This window comes from Lipotes vexillifer, unplaced genomic scaffold (genome assembly GCF_000442215.2).
Source record: "Lipotes vexillifer unplaced genomic scaffold, Lipotes_vexillifer_v1.1 scaffold6, whole genome shotgun sequence".
In the NCBI taxonomy this organism is placed as follows: domain Eukaryota; kingdom Metazoa; phylum Chordata; class Mammalia; order Artiodactyla; family Lipotidae; genus Lipotes; species Lipotes vexillifer.
The window spans coordinates 84,675-98,743 of record NW_006799037.1 but is presented as its reverse complement, the minus strand read 5'-3'; the positions used below and the strand labels follow the sequence as shown (position 1 = coordinate 98,743).

Sequence of the window (14,069 nt, the reverse complement as noted above, 5' to 3'; positions counted from 1 at the left end):
TGTAAAAAAAAAAAAAAAAAAAAAAAACACCAAGAGAAATGTTCATGCTAATAATGACTGAGATTATTAAACAATTAACTGACAGACTTCTAAATATTATTTAATGTCCTGAGAAATTACACTTAGCATACATTTTAAAAGGTTACCTGTACATTTCTTTGAGTAAATAAAGCAATAACAATTTACAAAAGGAAGCCATTTGCACTCTCCAATCTCATTAGACAAACTATATTAATTACTGACAATATTATCTTTTAACAATAAAGGTGAGGACTATATTATATTATGCACCTCTCTCCATTATCCAACCCAGGTGATCACTCACATTAAGAGGGTTTGAATACCCATTCCATGTTAGATATTATTCTCTCCTACCTCCTTCTCTACACTGAGTAGTGGACTGGAAGTTGGGTGGTACCATATCCAAACTAATGGGTATGAAAGTAATTTATGCCAGGAAACAAATATTATTTCATAGGACCTGAAAGTTCCTGAAAGCGCGAAAATGTGACACTAATAAAAGCCTAGGGAGTGATCAAGATGGTGGAGGAGTAAGACGTGGAGCTCACCTCCTCCCACCAATAAAAGTCTACTACCACAAGGCTGCAGTGTGTCAAACTGGTGAACCATACTCACAGGAATCCTCAAATACTAGCCCATCACTGTTCTGTTAAAAAAAAGTCAACGGTTCATCATGTAAAAGATCACATGCAAATCCCCCATCATGGCATTCAAAACCCTCTTAACACAGTCTCAATTTACCAATTCAAAATGATCCCCCTCTACCACCAAAAAAAAAAGAAGACAAAATGATCCCCAATTTCTCAACAGAAGTTATCCATACCATTTAGTGGTCTCCTCACTACCCACTAAAGACAGTGTCACATTTCCACCTCTGTACCTTTCTTTCTTTGCTCATACTATTCCATGTGGTATGAGATGCATTCCTCTTCAAATGTTCCTTCTATGCTCCTTCACCTGACAAGCATTTCCTGAGGATCTATGCTCCTGAAGGCCATCACAACTTCCAATTTCTCCATGCATTTTCTTAGAACTGCTTCAGTCCACACAGATCCCTTGTGAACACCCTGTGCTCCACAATCAAACACTAGCTGAAAATGAACTGTAATTCCAACACTGTTGCAGCCTATGTCTCCCATTTTAAAAATCCCTGTCATACTCTCTCCTGCTAAGATTAAGGACAGGAGAGACGAACCTCCTCAATGACAATGACAGCTTATTACTGTTATTCTCTCTCAGTTTGGTCACTCACTTACCAGAACTACAACTGGCACTCTGACAGAGGTTGGAGCAACAGCTGGAACATTCCTTAGCAGGAAGATGGGTAGCTGGTGGGAACACAAGAAAACACCAGTACCAATGCTGTAAATGGTTTATTTCTCTCCTGCTCAGAACAAAAGCAGCAGTTCATCAGCTACTTTGAGTTGGGACCCAAAAAGGGTACTGGAGGCTAACTACAAGTCCCAGAATTAGAGGGCTCACAATGGCATCTGTGTAGCTGTTAGGGCTGGAAATAAAGCCACCATCATGGTGTAAGTGTTCCTTCCTCATAATTTGCTAATATCAAAACTTTCAAGTGCCTACCGATTTCATTACTTTCACCACACACTTAAGAGAAAATCTCTGCAACATTTGGCTTACTACTTTTAGTGCTATACCTCAACTTCCAAGGTTAGATTTTTTTCTGATCCTTAAGCCCAGGTCTAAAATGATCCCTAAATCTTTCTTACTGATACCAATTACTTACATGAACTATAATTTGCTCAAGTATGCCAACACTGAAGCAGATGACTATGAATCCCTCAAACACAATGATTAAAAATGATCATATGAAATTCCAACATATTCTTCTTAAAAAATTAGAGGTAGGTTCTTGAAACTTCACAAGAACCCAAATTAAGATAAAAATTCAAAGAAAGGCAGAATAAAGAGCTCTAATGATCAATGTACTTTGACCCCCTTCACATCTTAAAACCTTATCTTTAGGCCTTTCATCACCACAAATTGAGAAGCCTATATTGAAAAGTTAGGGATAACTTGGGTTTTGAACAGGGAAACATCATGATTAAGAAAAAAGGGCACAAGGAGTTTCATAGTTGAATCAACAGAAGAGACTGCAGAATTAAAACAAGAATGCTATTTCAAAAAGAAGACACAATTAAAATCAACATGTAATTCACTAACTTTAGTATATATACCAAATGAAATTTCAAGATGTTCAAACCAATTAGCTTAAATTTCCCAAGCTTTTTCTACTTCTCAAAACTCTACAGGAATTGAGAGAGATACTTACTCATAATTTTTCACAAGCTGATAGAGGCAAAGAAGAATTCCTAGCCAACATGCACTGTTATCAGACTGCAGGTAAAAGCCAATTTTGTCCACAATGGCAGTCCAGCGACTTGGATAATCATGTTTGATGATATGATGAATGCATGTAGTAAGCTGTACCCTAAAAGTCAAAAATAAACAATAAGGAGGAAGAAATGCTACCTCAAGTTTTGTTAACTCATATAAAGAAAAAGGCTGTTTAGACAAAAATAAATAAGTCACTAAGCAAAAACTGTTACTACTGACTCAAAAGAAACCCAACAAATGTTACAAATGCAAGTGATTTTATTTTTTTCATCCCCATCATCAACTGACAGGTTTCATTTAGAACATCAACTATTCTCATTAAAAATTCTACAAAATCGGGCTTCCCTGGTGGCGCAGTGGTTGAAGAGTCCGCCTGCCGATGCAGGGGACACAGGTTCGTGCCCCGGTCCGGGAAGATCCCACATGCCACGGAGCGGCTGGGCCCGTGAGCCATGCCCGCTGAGCCTGTGCATCCGGAGCCTGTGCTCCGCATGGGAGAGGCCACAGCAGTGAGAGGCCCGCGTATCGCAAAAAAAAAAAAAAATCTACAAAATCAAGGGTCAGGACAGGAATAAAGACGCAGATGTAGAGAATGGACTTGAGGACACAGGGAGAGGGAAGGGTAAGCTGGGACAACGTGAGAAAGTGACATGGACTTGTATATACTACCAAATGTAAAACAGATAGCTAGTGGGAAGCAGCCGCATAGCACAGGGAGATCAGCTTGGTGCTTTCTGACCACCTAGAGGGGTGGGATAGGGAGGGTGGGAGGGAGACGCAAGAGGGAGGAGATATGGGGATATATGTATACATATAGCTGATTGACTTTGTCATAAAGCAGAAACTAACACACCACTGTAAAGCAATTATACTCCAATAAAGATGTTAAAAAAAAACTCTACAGAATCATACACAACGAGCTTTCAAATATCAAAAGACTATACAATATAATGTATATGACAGTATTCTATAACTTTCTATACCCCCTTTCATCTGATCATAGTATGTTTCACAAGTTTTACATGAAGTTTAAAGTTTTGGTTTTTAATAAATATAAAATTAAACTGTAGTAAGAAAATAAAACAAAAAAGAATTCCCCTGTAACAGCATTTGTTAAGTTTTGTGCCACAAAAAATGACAGATTTTTATGTTCTGAAAAGACCCCCTCTTCTGCACCCCTCCAAAGCCCACAAATTATATATCTGCAACAAAGGTTAAGTTTAAAACATATACATACCTGATGAGCTCAGGAGAGTGGATAATGGCTTCTACAATATTTTCTCGAATACAATGTCGATCTTCTTCTGGAATAGTATAAGGGGATATATCCCCTGGTGCCGTTTCCCGATCAGGCCAATACTGTGTTATCATATTTTTCAAATAGATAACACCTAAAATATAGATCAATTTGACAAAAGAAAGTGAAAGCACTGTAAATATCCCTGTGTCTACACCTCAATTTATTTCTGTCAGACCAAACATTACTAGGAAAGCTAACCTTTTGAAATCAAAATACTATATAATTTTAAAAGTTGATAAAACACAAGTTTAATGCTCAGCTACAGTAATCACCCACAAAGTTATTATTAAACATACAGTCTAAGAGAACTCTGCAAACTACAAACAAAATTGTTTTTACAACACATTTATACACACTTTTCATCCCTGTTTTCTGTAGGAAAGCTCTTTTACCAAATCCGCTTTCTAAATGAAGCCTCTAAAAACAAAACCACATACATATACCAAGTTTCTATAATTAATAACCCTGTTATACAGACTGAATGTTTGTGGCCCCCAAAATTCATACAGAAACCCTAACCCCCAATGTGATGAGGGGATGAGGGCTTTAGTAGGGTGATCAGCTAATGAGGGCTCTGCCCTCACGAATGGGATTAATGCCCTTATAAGAGACCCTAGAGAGCTTCTTCCTCTTCTACCACGTGAGGGCCTATGAACCAGAAAGTAGGTTCTCGGAGACCAAATCTGCCAGTGCCTTAATTCTGGACTTCTCAGCCTCCAGAACTGTGATAAATAAATTTGTTGTTTATAAGCCATCCAGTCTATGGTATTCTGTTAGAGCAGCTCAAAGTGGCTAACACACACAAAGGTTGTTATTTTTAATCATAGAAAAATTACAGTATATAAAGGTTCTCAGTCAAAAAATTTAAGTATTTCAATCATACACCACATTCACACCAATTCAAATTCGTGTTATTTTATGGGAGAATTTGCTATGTTCAAAAATTACAGACTACTACCTTCTGTCAGTTATCATACTGCCACCCTGCACATTGCTAGCTCCTTCTGTCTGTTATCATACTGCTAGCCTGCACATTGCTAGTTAACTCTAACTGAACTAGCTTGGTAATAATGCTTTTTATCCAGACCCCTCCACCCAAATGAGAGAGAAAGAGAATCCTCGAACACAAATGTACAGAATGTATAGGAAAGGGAAATTATTCAAAATTAATTTCTAAATTCTGCAAAACACTCATTCTTCTCTGATTAGTAATTAACACTTACCCGGAGTCTTGTACCTATTCAAACAAGGATAACTGATACAAATATGATTTTTATATTCTACTTTGGTTTATCTTGGAAATTAAAACAATACCCCATCTCACAGCATTTCAAAAAAGATTACAACTACATATTAAAATATCCTTCAACAAAAGCTTTAAGATAAACTACATCTACAGTCAAGAACACTGATTCAGCATGTGGGACTGACATATTTCAGATTAATACTATTTTATTCTTTAGTTCCAAAACAGAACAAAGATAAAAATTAAGACTTGATATAGCCCCTGTGTCTTCCAGATATAGCCTCTGAGTATTTCTTTCCAACAAAATGCACAAAGGAAGTGAATATATATACTTATTTGTACACTTTTGATTCAGTATTTTAAAAAGTGTTTGCTTGAACAAAACACATAAATAGGTGAGAACTGCACTGAAAGAACCTCGTGATTCAGTCTACTCCATCCAGAATGCTTGAGTTCTACTACAAAGACAGAATGGATGCATCTTTCAAAGTCTAGCAGTTGAAACCACCATATACCATGTACTACAAAATATCATTCAATTATTACAAGGATGTAATAAATTTTAAAGTAATGATTATATTTTGAAAATCAGGACCAATTTCATAGTTTGGTTGCTTCTGGTTTTGTACATACTAATAAACAACTTTCTAGTAGAATTTAATTTTGCTAATACACATAATCAAGTTTCTAATGTGTTAAGGTCCCTCCTAAATGCCAAGTGCTTTCAACATCTTAGTAAAATTTTGAGATTTAAAGGCAAAGATTCTTATCTAAAAAAATAACTAAATGGGAAAATGTTAACCTCATTAGTAAAAAAGAACTGACAGTTAAAATAAACAAAGCCACCTTTTCCTATTTAACTAGAAAATTTTTTTTAAAGATTTACTGCTGACCAGGGTTCAGCAAAATTACTGTATTTTATAGGCACAAAAAATATCCCATTTTTGTGCTACTTATATATCAATTTAAAAAAATCATAAAACAACTTACATTGATTCATTCATTTACTGAGTACCTGCAGTGTGTCAGGCAATACCTTAGGCACTGGGAATACAATTGTTAATCAAACAGACCTGAGATTAAATTCCAACAACTGAGAAATGGTTCACTGCATATGGCACATTATTGTAAATTATTTAGCCATTAAAACATAACTTTTAAGATAAACACTATGTAGAGAAAAGGGATGTGCTTACTATACATTAAATACAGTAAGCAAAAAAATTCTTTTAACAAAACTGGAGTAGGGAAAAAGAACAGCAAGAAATAACCCCAGAATATAACTGGTTTTTCTAGAATAGTAAGGTTATTGGCACTTTATATTTCCTATAAGAAATACATCTGCAAATAAATTAAACAACAAGCATTAAAGAGGTCAATTCCATTATTTTGCAGACTAACAGATGATATCAGGAGCAGTATGCCACATTTTCATAGACTCTGATACTGAGGGAATTACTCAATATTTTGTTGAAACTGAAACTAAGAAACAGTACCTTTTAAATGGTTAAAATAAAATAGTAAAAGCAAACAGCTGGAGGTTTATATCTTAGAATCATCCATCATGGAAGAAAACAGGGAATATGGAGACTCTTTCAATAAACCCCATCAATTTCTCCTTCCAGCTTCTTTTTTAATTCAGTGAAATATCACATTCCTTTAAACTCTGCCACCAGATATCAAGGCACTTGTGGCAGTTTGTAGTAAACACAAGGGAGCAAACCAATTTTCAGTGAAGAAAATCACTGAAGGGCCTTCCCAAGATATTTCTGCTATTCAACTATGAACCTCTGAAATGATATTATTTACATACATCCAAGAAAATAATTCAGGAAACTTGCCTGCCTGTCTCACAGGTAAATCCAGTTGTTCCGACATAGTAATCTGAAGCAGTGTTGAAACAAAATTCAGAGACTTGTGTGCCTACAAATAAAAAAATACATTTTAAATTTCTGCAAATAAATATTCTCAGTACTCTATTTCACTGCTTGGCTGGCACAAAACGCTCTCCTCCACAAGTTGATTCCAGCCTTATTTCCTATCACTCACATATAAGGAACTCAAAAAATTCAGTAACCTAACTCCTAAAACTTTTGTATGTTTGCATTTGCCTGTGTGCCATTGCACTTCTGACCTACATTGGTGGCAGCAGCTCAAAAACAGTGTCTTTTGTGATACCTATTTCCTCAATTCAGTAATAATTTCTCCAGAGACATTCTATGAAGTGGCTAGACAAAAATTAAATGAGTAAAAATTAACAGCCTGAGGGGCGGTTTCCAAGGTGCTAATAACGTTTCTTTCTTTAAAAAAAAAATCATTTATTTATTTAATTATTATTATTTTTTGGGGGGGGCTGCGTTGGGTCTTTGTTGCTACGCGCCGGCTTTCTCTAGTTGTGGCAAGCGGGGGCTACTCTGCGCTGCGGTGCGTGGGCTTCTCATTGTGGTGGCTTCTCTTGTTGCGGAGCACGGGCTCTAGAGCATAGGCTCAGTAGTTGTGGCGCACAGGCTTAGTTGCTCCGAGGCATGTGGGATCTTCCCGGACCAGGGCTTGAACTCACCATGTCCCCTGTGTTGGCAGGCAGATTCTTAACCACTGTGCCACCAGGGAAGTCCGACGTTTTATTTATTAATACGTCTGTTTTATAAAAGTGTGTCCAGTTTGTGAAAATTAATCAACTGTATCCTCACGATCACTTTTCTGTATGCATATTTCAATAGGAAATTTAAATGAAGAGCTTTGAACATACAATAAAAGTAGGATACAAACTATACGATGATTTAGCAAATATATTTACATGAATATACAATGCAACATATACAGAAAACGAGGAAATACACCAAAAATGCTAATAAGTTGTATCTGGGATGGTAAGACTATAGAGGAACTATTGTATATGTTATTTTCTATTATCCAAATTTTATGCTATGATCCTGGGTTACTTTCATTAACAGTATAAAAGTTATTTAATAATTCCTAAATTTGTCATATTTGATTTTGATTTATTAATAAAGAACTGAAATCTCTTCTCATATGTGTTCTCATTCCCTCTCCCCCAATATAACCATTTCCTATAATGTTATCTCCTCCTTCCAGCCCAAGTTTTAGTATTTTTCTGCACATGTTCACATGGACACTAGTGATTTTTATTTTAGTTTCTTCCTTACAGACTTTTTTTTCATATCTTTATTGGAGTATAAATGCTTTACAATGTTGTATTAGTTTCTGTTGTACAACAAAGTGAATCAGCTATATGTATACATATATCCCCATATCCCCTCATCCCTCTTAAGCCTCCCTCCCACCCTCCCTATCCAATCCCTCTAGGTCATCACAAAGCATCGAGCTGATCTCCCTGTGCTACTCAGCAGCTTCCCACTAGCCATCCATTTCACATTTGGTAGTGTATATTTGTCAATGCTACTCTCTCATGCATTCTACAAACACAATCTTAGAAACAGAAAAATTTCCCTTTGGATATAAAAATATGTCTTTCACATTAGACCCAGAGTGATACTTTGCTCATTCAGTCACTCCAAAAATTATTTATTTAGGTGTTCTTGGTGCAAAACACTATGCTAGGAGCTGAAAATACAAGGTTGAACAAGACAATGGGTCTCCATGACCTCATGGAAACTTAACAGTGAAGGAAAACAAGACAAACAGGTAACTGCCATAAAGTATAATGGAAGAAACAGAAAACACTATGGAAGAATCAAAAGTAGAACCTCCTAACCCAGAAGTAATGCTTAAATTTAAGACCTGGACAGGAGAAATAAGATGAAGGGGAGGAATTTACCCTTTCCAGTACTCCAAATAGATCGGAACACAGTTAACCATTATCGCTCTCATGAAACACCCTTCCACCTACATTGTTCATACACCACTCTTCCTGGTACCTTCTCAGGCTCCTTTGCTTGCTTCTCATTCTATGTACAAATGCTAGAACATGGTGCAAGAACTCAGTCACAGGCCATCTTTTCTGCTCCCTAGCTGATTTCATCCAACTCCTGTCTTTAAATTATGAAACACCCTTCCACCTACATTGTTCATACACCACTCTTCCTGGTACCTTCTCAGGCTCCTTTGCTTGCTTCTCATTCTATGTACAAATGCTAGAACATGGTGCAAGAACTCAGTCACAGGCCATCTTTTCTGCTCCCTAGCTGATTTCATCCAACTCCTGTCTTTAAAGGAATAAAGAGACTATAGAGGAACTATTGTATATGTTATTTTCTATTATCCAAATTTTATGCTATGATCCTGGGTTACTTTCATTAACAGTATAAAAGTTATTTAATAATTCCTAAATTTGTCATATTTGATTTTGATTTATTAATAAAGAACTGAAATCTCTTCTCATATGTGTTCTCATTCCCTCTCCCCCAATATAACCATTTCCTATAATGTTATCTCCTCCTTCCAGCCCAAGTTTTAGTATTTTTCTGCACATGTTCACATGGACACTAGTGATTTTTATTTTAGTTTCTTCCTTACAGACTTTTTTTTCATATCTTTATTGGAGTATAAATGCTTTACAATGTTGTATTAGTTTCTGTTGTACAACAAAGTGAATCAGCTATATGTATACATATATCCCCATATCCCCTCATCCCTCTTAAGCCTCCCTCCCACCCTCCCTATCCAATCCCTCTAGGTCATCACAAAGCATCGAGCTGATCTCCCTGTGCTACTCAGCAGCTTCCCACTAGCCATCCATTTCACATTTGGTAGTGTATATTTGTCAATGCTACTCTCTCATGCATTCTACAAACACAATCTTAGAAACAGAAAAATTTCCCTTTGGATATAAAAATATGTCTTTCACATTAGACCCAGAGTGATACTTTGCTCATTCAGTCACTCCAAAAATTATTTATTTAGGTGTTCTTGGTGCAAAACACTATGCTAGGAGCTGAAAATACAAGGTTGAACAAGACAATGGGTCTCCATGACCTCATGGAAACTTAACAGTGAAGGAAAACAAGACAAACAGGTAACTGCCATAAAGTATAATGGAAGAAACAGAAAACACTATGGAAGAATCAAAAGTAGAACCTCCTAACCCAGAAGTAATGCTTAAATTTAAGACCTGGACAGGAGAAATAAGATGAAGGGGAGGAATTTACCCTTTCCAGTACTCCAAATAGATCGGAACACAGTTAACCATTATCGCTCTCATGAAACACCCTTCCACCTACATTGTTCATACACCACTCTTCCTGGTACCTTCTCAGGCTCCTTTGCTTGCTTCTCATTCTATGTACAAATGCTAGAACATGGTGCAAGAACTCAGTCACAGGCCATCTTTTCTGCTCCCTAGCTGATTTCATCCAACTCCTGTCTTTAAATAGGAATAAAGACACAGACCTACTAGAGAATGGACTTGAGGAAATGGGGAGGGGGAAGGGTAAGCTGTGACAAAGCAAGAGAGAGGCATGGACATATATACACTACCAAACATAAGGTAGATAGCTAGTGGGAAGCAGCCGCATAGCACAGGGATATCGGTGCTTTGTGACCACCTGGAGGGGTGGGATAGGGAGGGTGGGAGGGAGGGAGGGAGGGAGACGCAAGTGGGAAGAGATATGGGAACATATGTATATACATAACTGATTCATTTTGTTGTAAAGCAGAAACTAACACACCATTGTAAAGCAATTATACTCCAATAAAGATGTTAAAAAAATACTATCTATAAATCAAATATGTCATTTCCAGTCCAGGACACAGACCTATTTAACATCCCTACCTTCATTGTCTCACAGGATTCTCAGACTTACTATGTTCAAATCATTTTTTTCCCCTAAAAGCTGTGACTCTACTTCCTTGTACCACCCCTCCCAACCCTTGTCATCACTATCCTCACAGTTATTCATGTCTGAAAACTGAATGTCATCTTTAATACTTCCCTCTTTTTTACCCCAATACAATATATCAGGCCCTATCAATTCTATATACGAAATGCTTGTATAATTATTATATCCACTTTCTCCATTCCCAATATCACCAACATAGTCCAAGTGACTATCATCTCTCTTAATGTAACCATCTGCCCCCCCAACCATTCTCTATTTAGCAGCCAATAATCTTTAAAATTGTAAACTAATCCCCTTTAACCAAACCTTTTAACAATTTTCTACTCTATTTCCTAAAGCCTAAAAGGCCCTGTGTTATCTTGCTCCTGCCTGTATCTTCAGCCTCATTTAAAGAAACCTTCTCAGGGCTTCCCTGGCGGTACAGTGGTTAAGAATGCACCTGCCAATGCAGAGGATACGGGTTCAAGCCCAGGTTCAGGAAGATCCCACATGCCACGGAGCAACTAAGCCCATGCGCCACAACTACTGAGCCTGCGCTATAGAGCCCGCGAGACACAACTACTGAAGCCCGCACGCCTACAGCCCGTGCTCCACAACAACAGAAGCCACTGCAATGAGAAGCCCTCGCACAGCAACGAAGACCCAAGGCAGCCATAAATAAATAAATAATAAAGAAACCTTTTCATCCCCCCACTGCCCCACCTTAGCAGCCTTCTTTAGGTCCTTTCAACAGTACACATTACCCCATTGCAGAGTCTTTGTACATGCTGTGACTTTCTACCTACAATACTTCTCTCCAGTGCTCCACCAGAGTTAACTGGTCCACAGCTTCACATTCTTTGGGTCTCAGTTTAAACATTTCCTTAGAGAAGCATTTCCTCACTGATCACACTAGGGCTAAGCAGGGCTCCCTATTACTCTCATAAGCTCCAAGGTTTTTTTTACTTCATAATACTTGCTACAAATATAATAATTACAAATATTAATTATTATATTTGTAGCTGGTTTTATGTCTGCCTCTCCTATTAGACTTTAAGCTCCACTGAGAATAAGGACTTTACTGTATACCCAGTTCCTCATATGTTTGACATTCAAAATACTCAACAAATTTACTGAAAGAATAACAATGAATCAACAACAAAAAAGGCACTTTGGAAGCAGTTCTGATCACCTAGGGGCTGTGCAGAGTGAAAAAGCGTATTTATATTTTTAGACCGATGAGCCCACAAAGACCACTACTATGGCACTTTTTAGGCCATTAATATCACAGTAGGGGATTCCCTGGTGGCGCAGTGGTTGAGAGTCCGCCTGCCGATGCAGGGGACACAGTTTCGTGCCCCGGTCCGTGAAGATCCCACATGCCGCAGAGCGGCTGGGCCCATGAGCCATCGCCGCTGTGCCTGCACGTACGGAGCCTGTGCTCCTCAACGAGAGAGGCCACAACAGTGAGAGGCCTGCATACCGCAAAAAAAAAAAAAAAAAAAAAAAAAAATTACAGTAGGTATCTTGTCTCCCGCATCAAATTGTGAACTCCTGGAATGAACTGCTAGAATCAGACAGTTATAAACGTAAGTGATGTCACTTCCTACATTTTTAACTCTTGAGCAAGTTTGATTCAGCAAATCTAACTCTTAATTACCAAGTTAGTATAACAAAATCTACTTCACAGGATAGCCCTAAGGAATAAATATGGAAAGTATTTTGACAAATATCAAGACATAACAAATGGGGAGTTCCCTGGTGGCCTGGTGGTTAGGATTCTGGGCTTTCACTACCATGGCCCGAGTTCAATCCCTGGTCGGGGAACTGAGATCCCACAAGCCGCGCAGTGTGGAAACACACACACACACACACAAAGAATTAGTACAAGTGGACAAGACAATCCTACCACAAAACAATATATGCAATACACCAAAGCACTGGTCAAGATGGGAAAAAAAATGGAACACAGTGCTGGTAGACGTATAAAACGGTACAACCATGTTGGAAAACCGGCAGTATCTGACATGCACCTATCTTACAACCTAGCAATTTCCCCCTTATATATCCAAGAGAAATAAGTGCTTATGTTCACAATACTACCTGTCCATTAACAAGTGAATGTATAAACAAACTGTGGTACAATTCATACAATGAAATACTATACAATAAATTAAAAAAATAAAACCAACCTACAGAATCAAGCAATAATACAGATCTCAAAAATATGTTGAGAAAGAAGCCAGACTATATCACATACTATGTGATTCTATTAATGTGAAGTTTAACGACAGGCAAATCCAAGTTATAGTTAACAGAAGTCAGAATAATGGTAACCTGAAGACAAGTCTGAAGAGAAAATTCTAGGCCAATGGAAATGTTTTATCTATCTTATCTATCTTCCTACCTACCTACCTATCTTAACCTAGATGGTGGTACCTAGGTAAACGCTGACTAAGCTGTACATATTTTTGAGCTTTGTGTTATATGTAAATTATCCCTCAATTAAAAGAAAAAGCCAACAACACTACTTTTACTTGAACATTCACAGCATTATTCATAAAAAAGTAGAAACAACCCAGATGCCCATCAACTGATGAATGGAAGCAAAATGTGGCATATCCATACATTCATGTAACGTTATTCAGTAATAAAAAGAATGAAGTACTGACACTTGGTACAACATGTATCAACCTTAAAAACATTATGCTGTGTGAAAGAAGCCAGTCACAAGACCACAGATGATATGATTTCATATATATCAAATGTCCAGAATAGGCAAATCTATGAGCAAAAAGTAGCCTAGAGGGCTTCCCTGGTGGCGCAGTGGTTTAGAGTCCGCCTGCCAATACAGGGGACACGGGTTCGTGCCCTGGTCCGGGAAGATCCCACATGCCGCGGAGCGGCTGGGCCCGTGAGCCACAGCAACGGGAGAGGCCCCAACAGTGAGAGGCCCGCATACTGCAAAAAAAAAAAAAAAAAAAAGTAGCCTAGAACTGGAGGTGTAAGGCGGAATTAGGAGTAACTGCTTAATGGTATGGGGTTTCCTTTAAGGGTGATAAAAATGTTCTAAAGTTTGTGGTGATGGATGCATAACTGTGAATACACTAAAAATCACTGAACTGGATACTAAAGTGGCTAAAATCAATAAATTTATTTTAAAAAATCATCAAAACTAAACACTGAAATCAAGCACTTAGTTTATTACCCTATTATTTTAGGTCACTTTGAATGCCTTCATAAACAAACTAGCATAAATACAAAATGTACAACTGACCAAAAAAAAAAAAAAAAGTTATTTCAGACAACAGAGCTAGACCAAGGGTAAGAAAGAAAGGATATTTCT

The 14,069-nt window shown here is 37.6% G+C and overlaps 1 protein-coding gene across 1 annotated transcript in view; it reads right to left on the bottom strand.

Moving 5' to 3' along the window:
- Nucleotides 1-14,069, bottom strand: part of IPO7 (importin 7) — a 49,659-nt gene that overhangs the window by 26,459 nt on the left and 9,131 nt on the right. The window contains exons 2-4 of the mRNA XM_007471383.1: nt 6,767-6,848; nt 3,617-3,770; nt 2,315-2,473 (exon numbers count right to left, since the gene is read on the bottom strand). Coding sequence (XP_007471445.1) covers nt 2,315-2,473; nt 3,617-3,770; nt 6,767-6,848 — 395 coding nt within the window. The remainder of the gene's footprint in view (nt 1-2,314; nt 2,474-3,616; nt 3,771-6,766; nt 6,849-14,069) is intronic.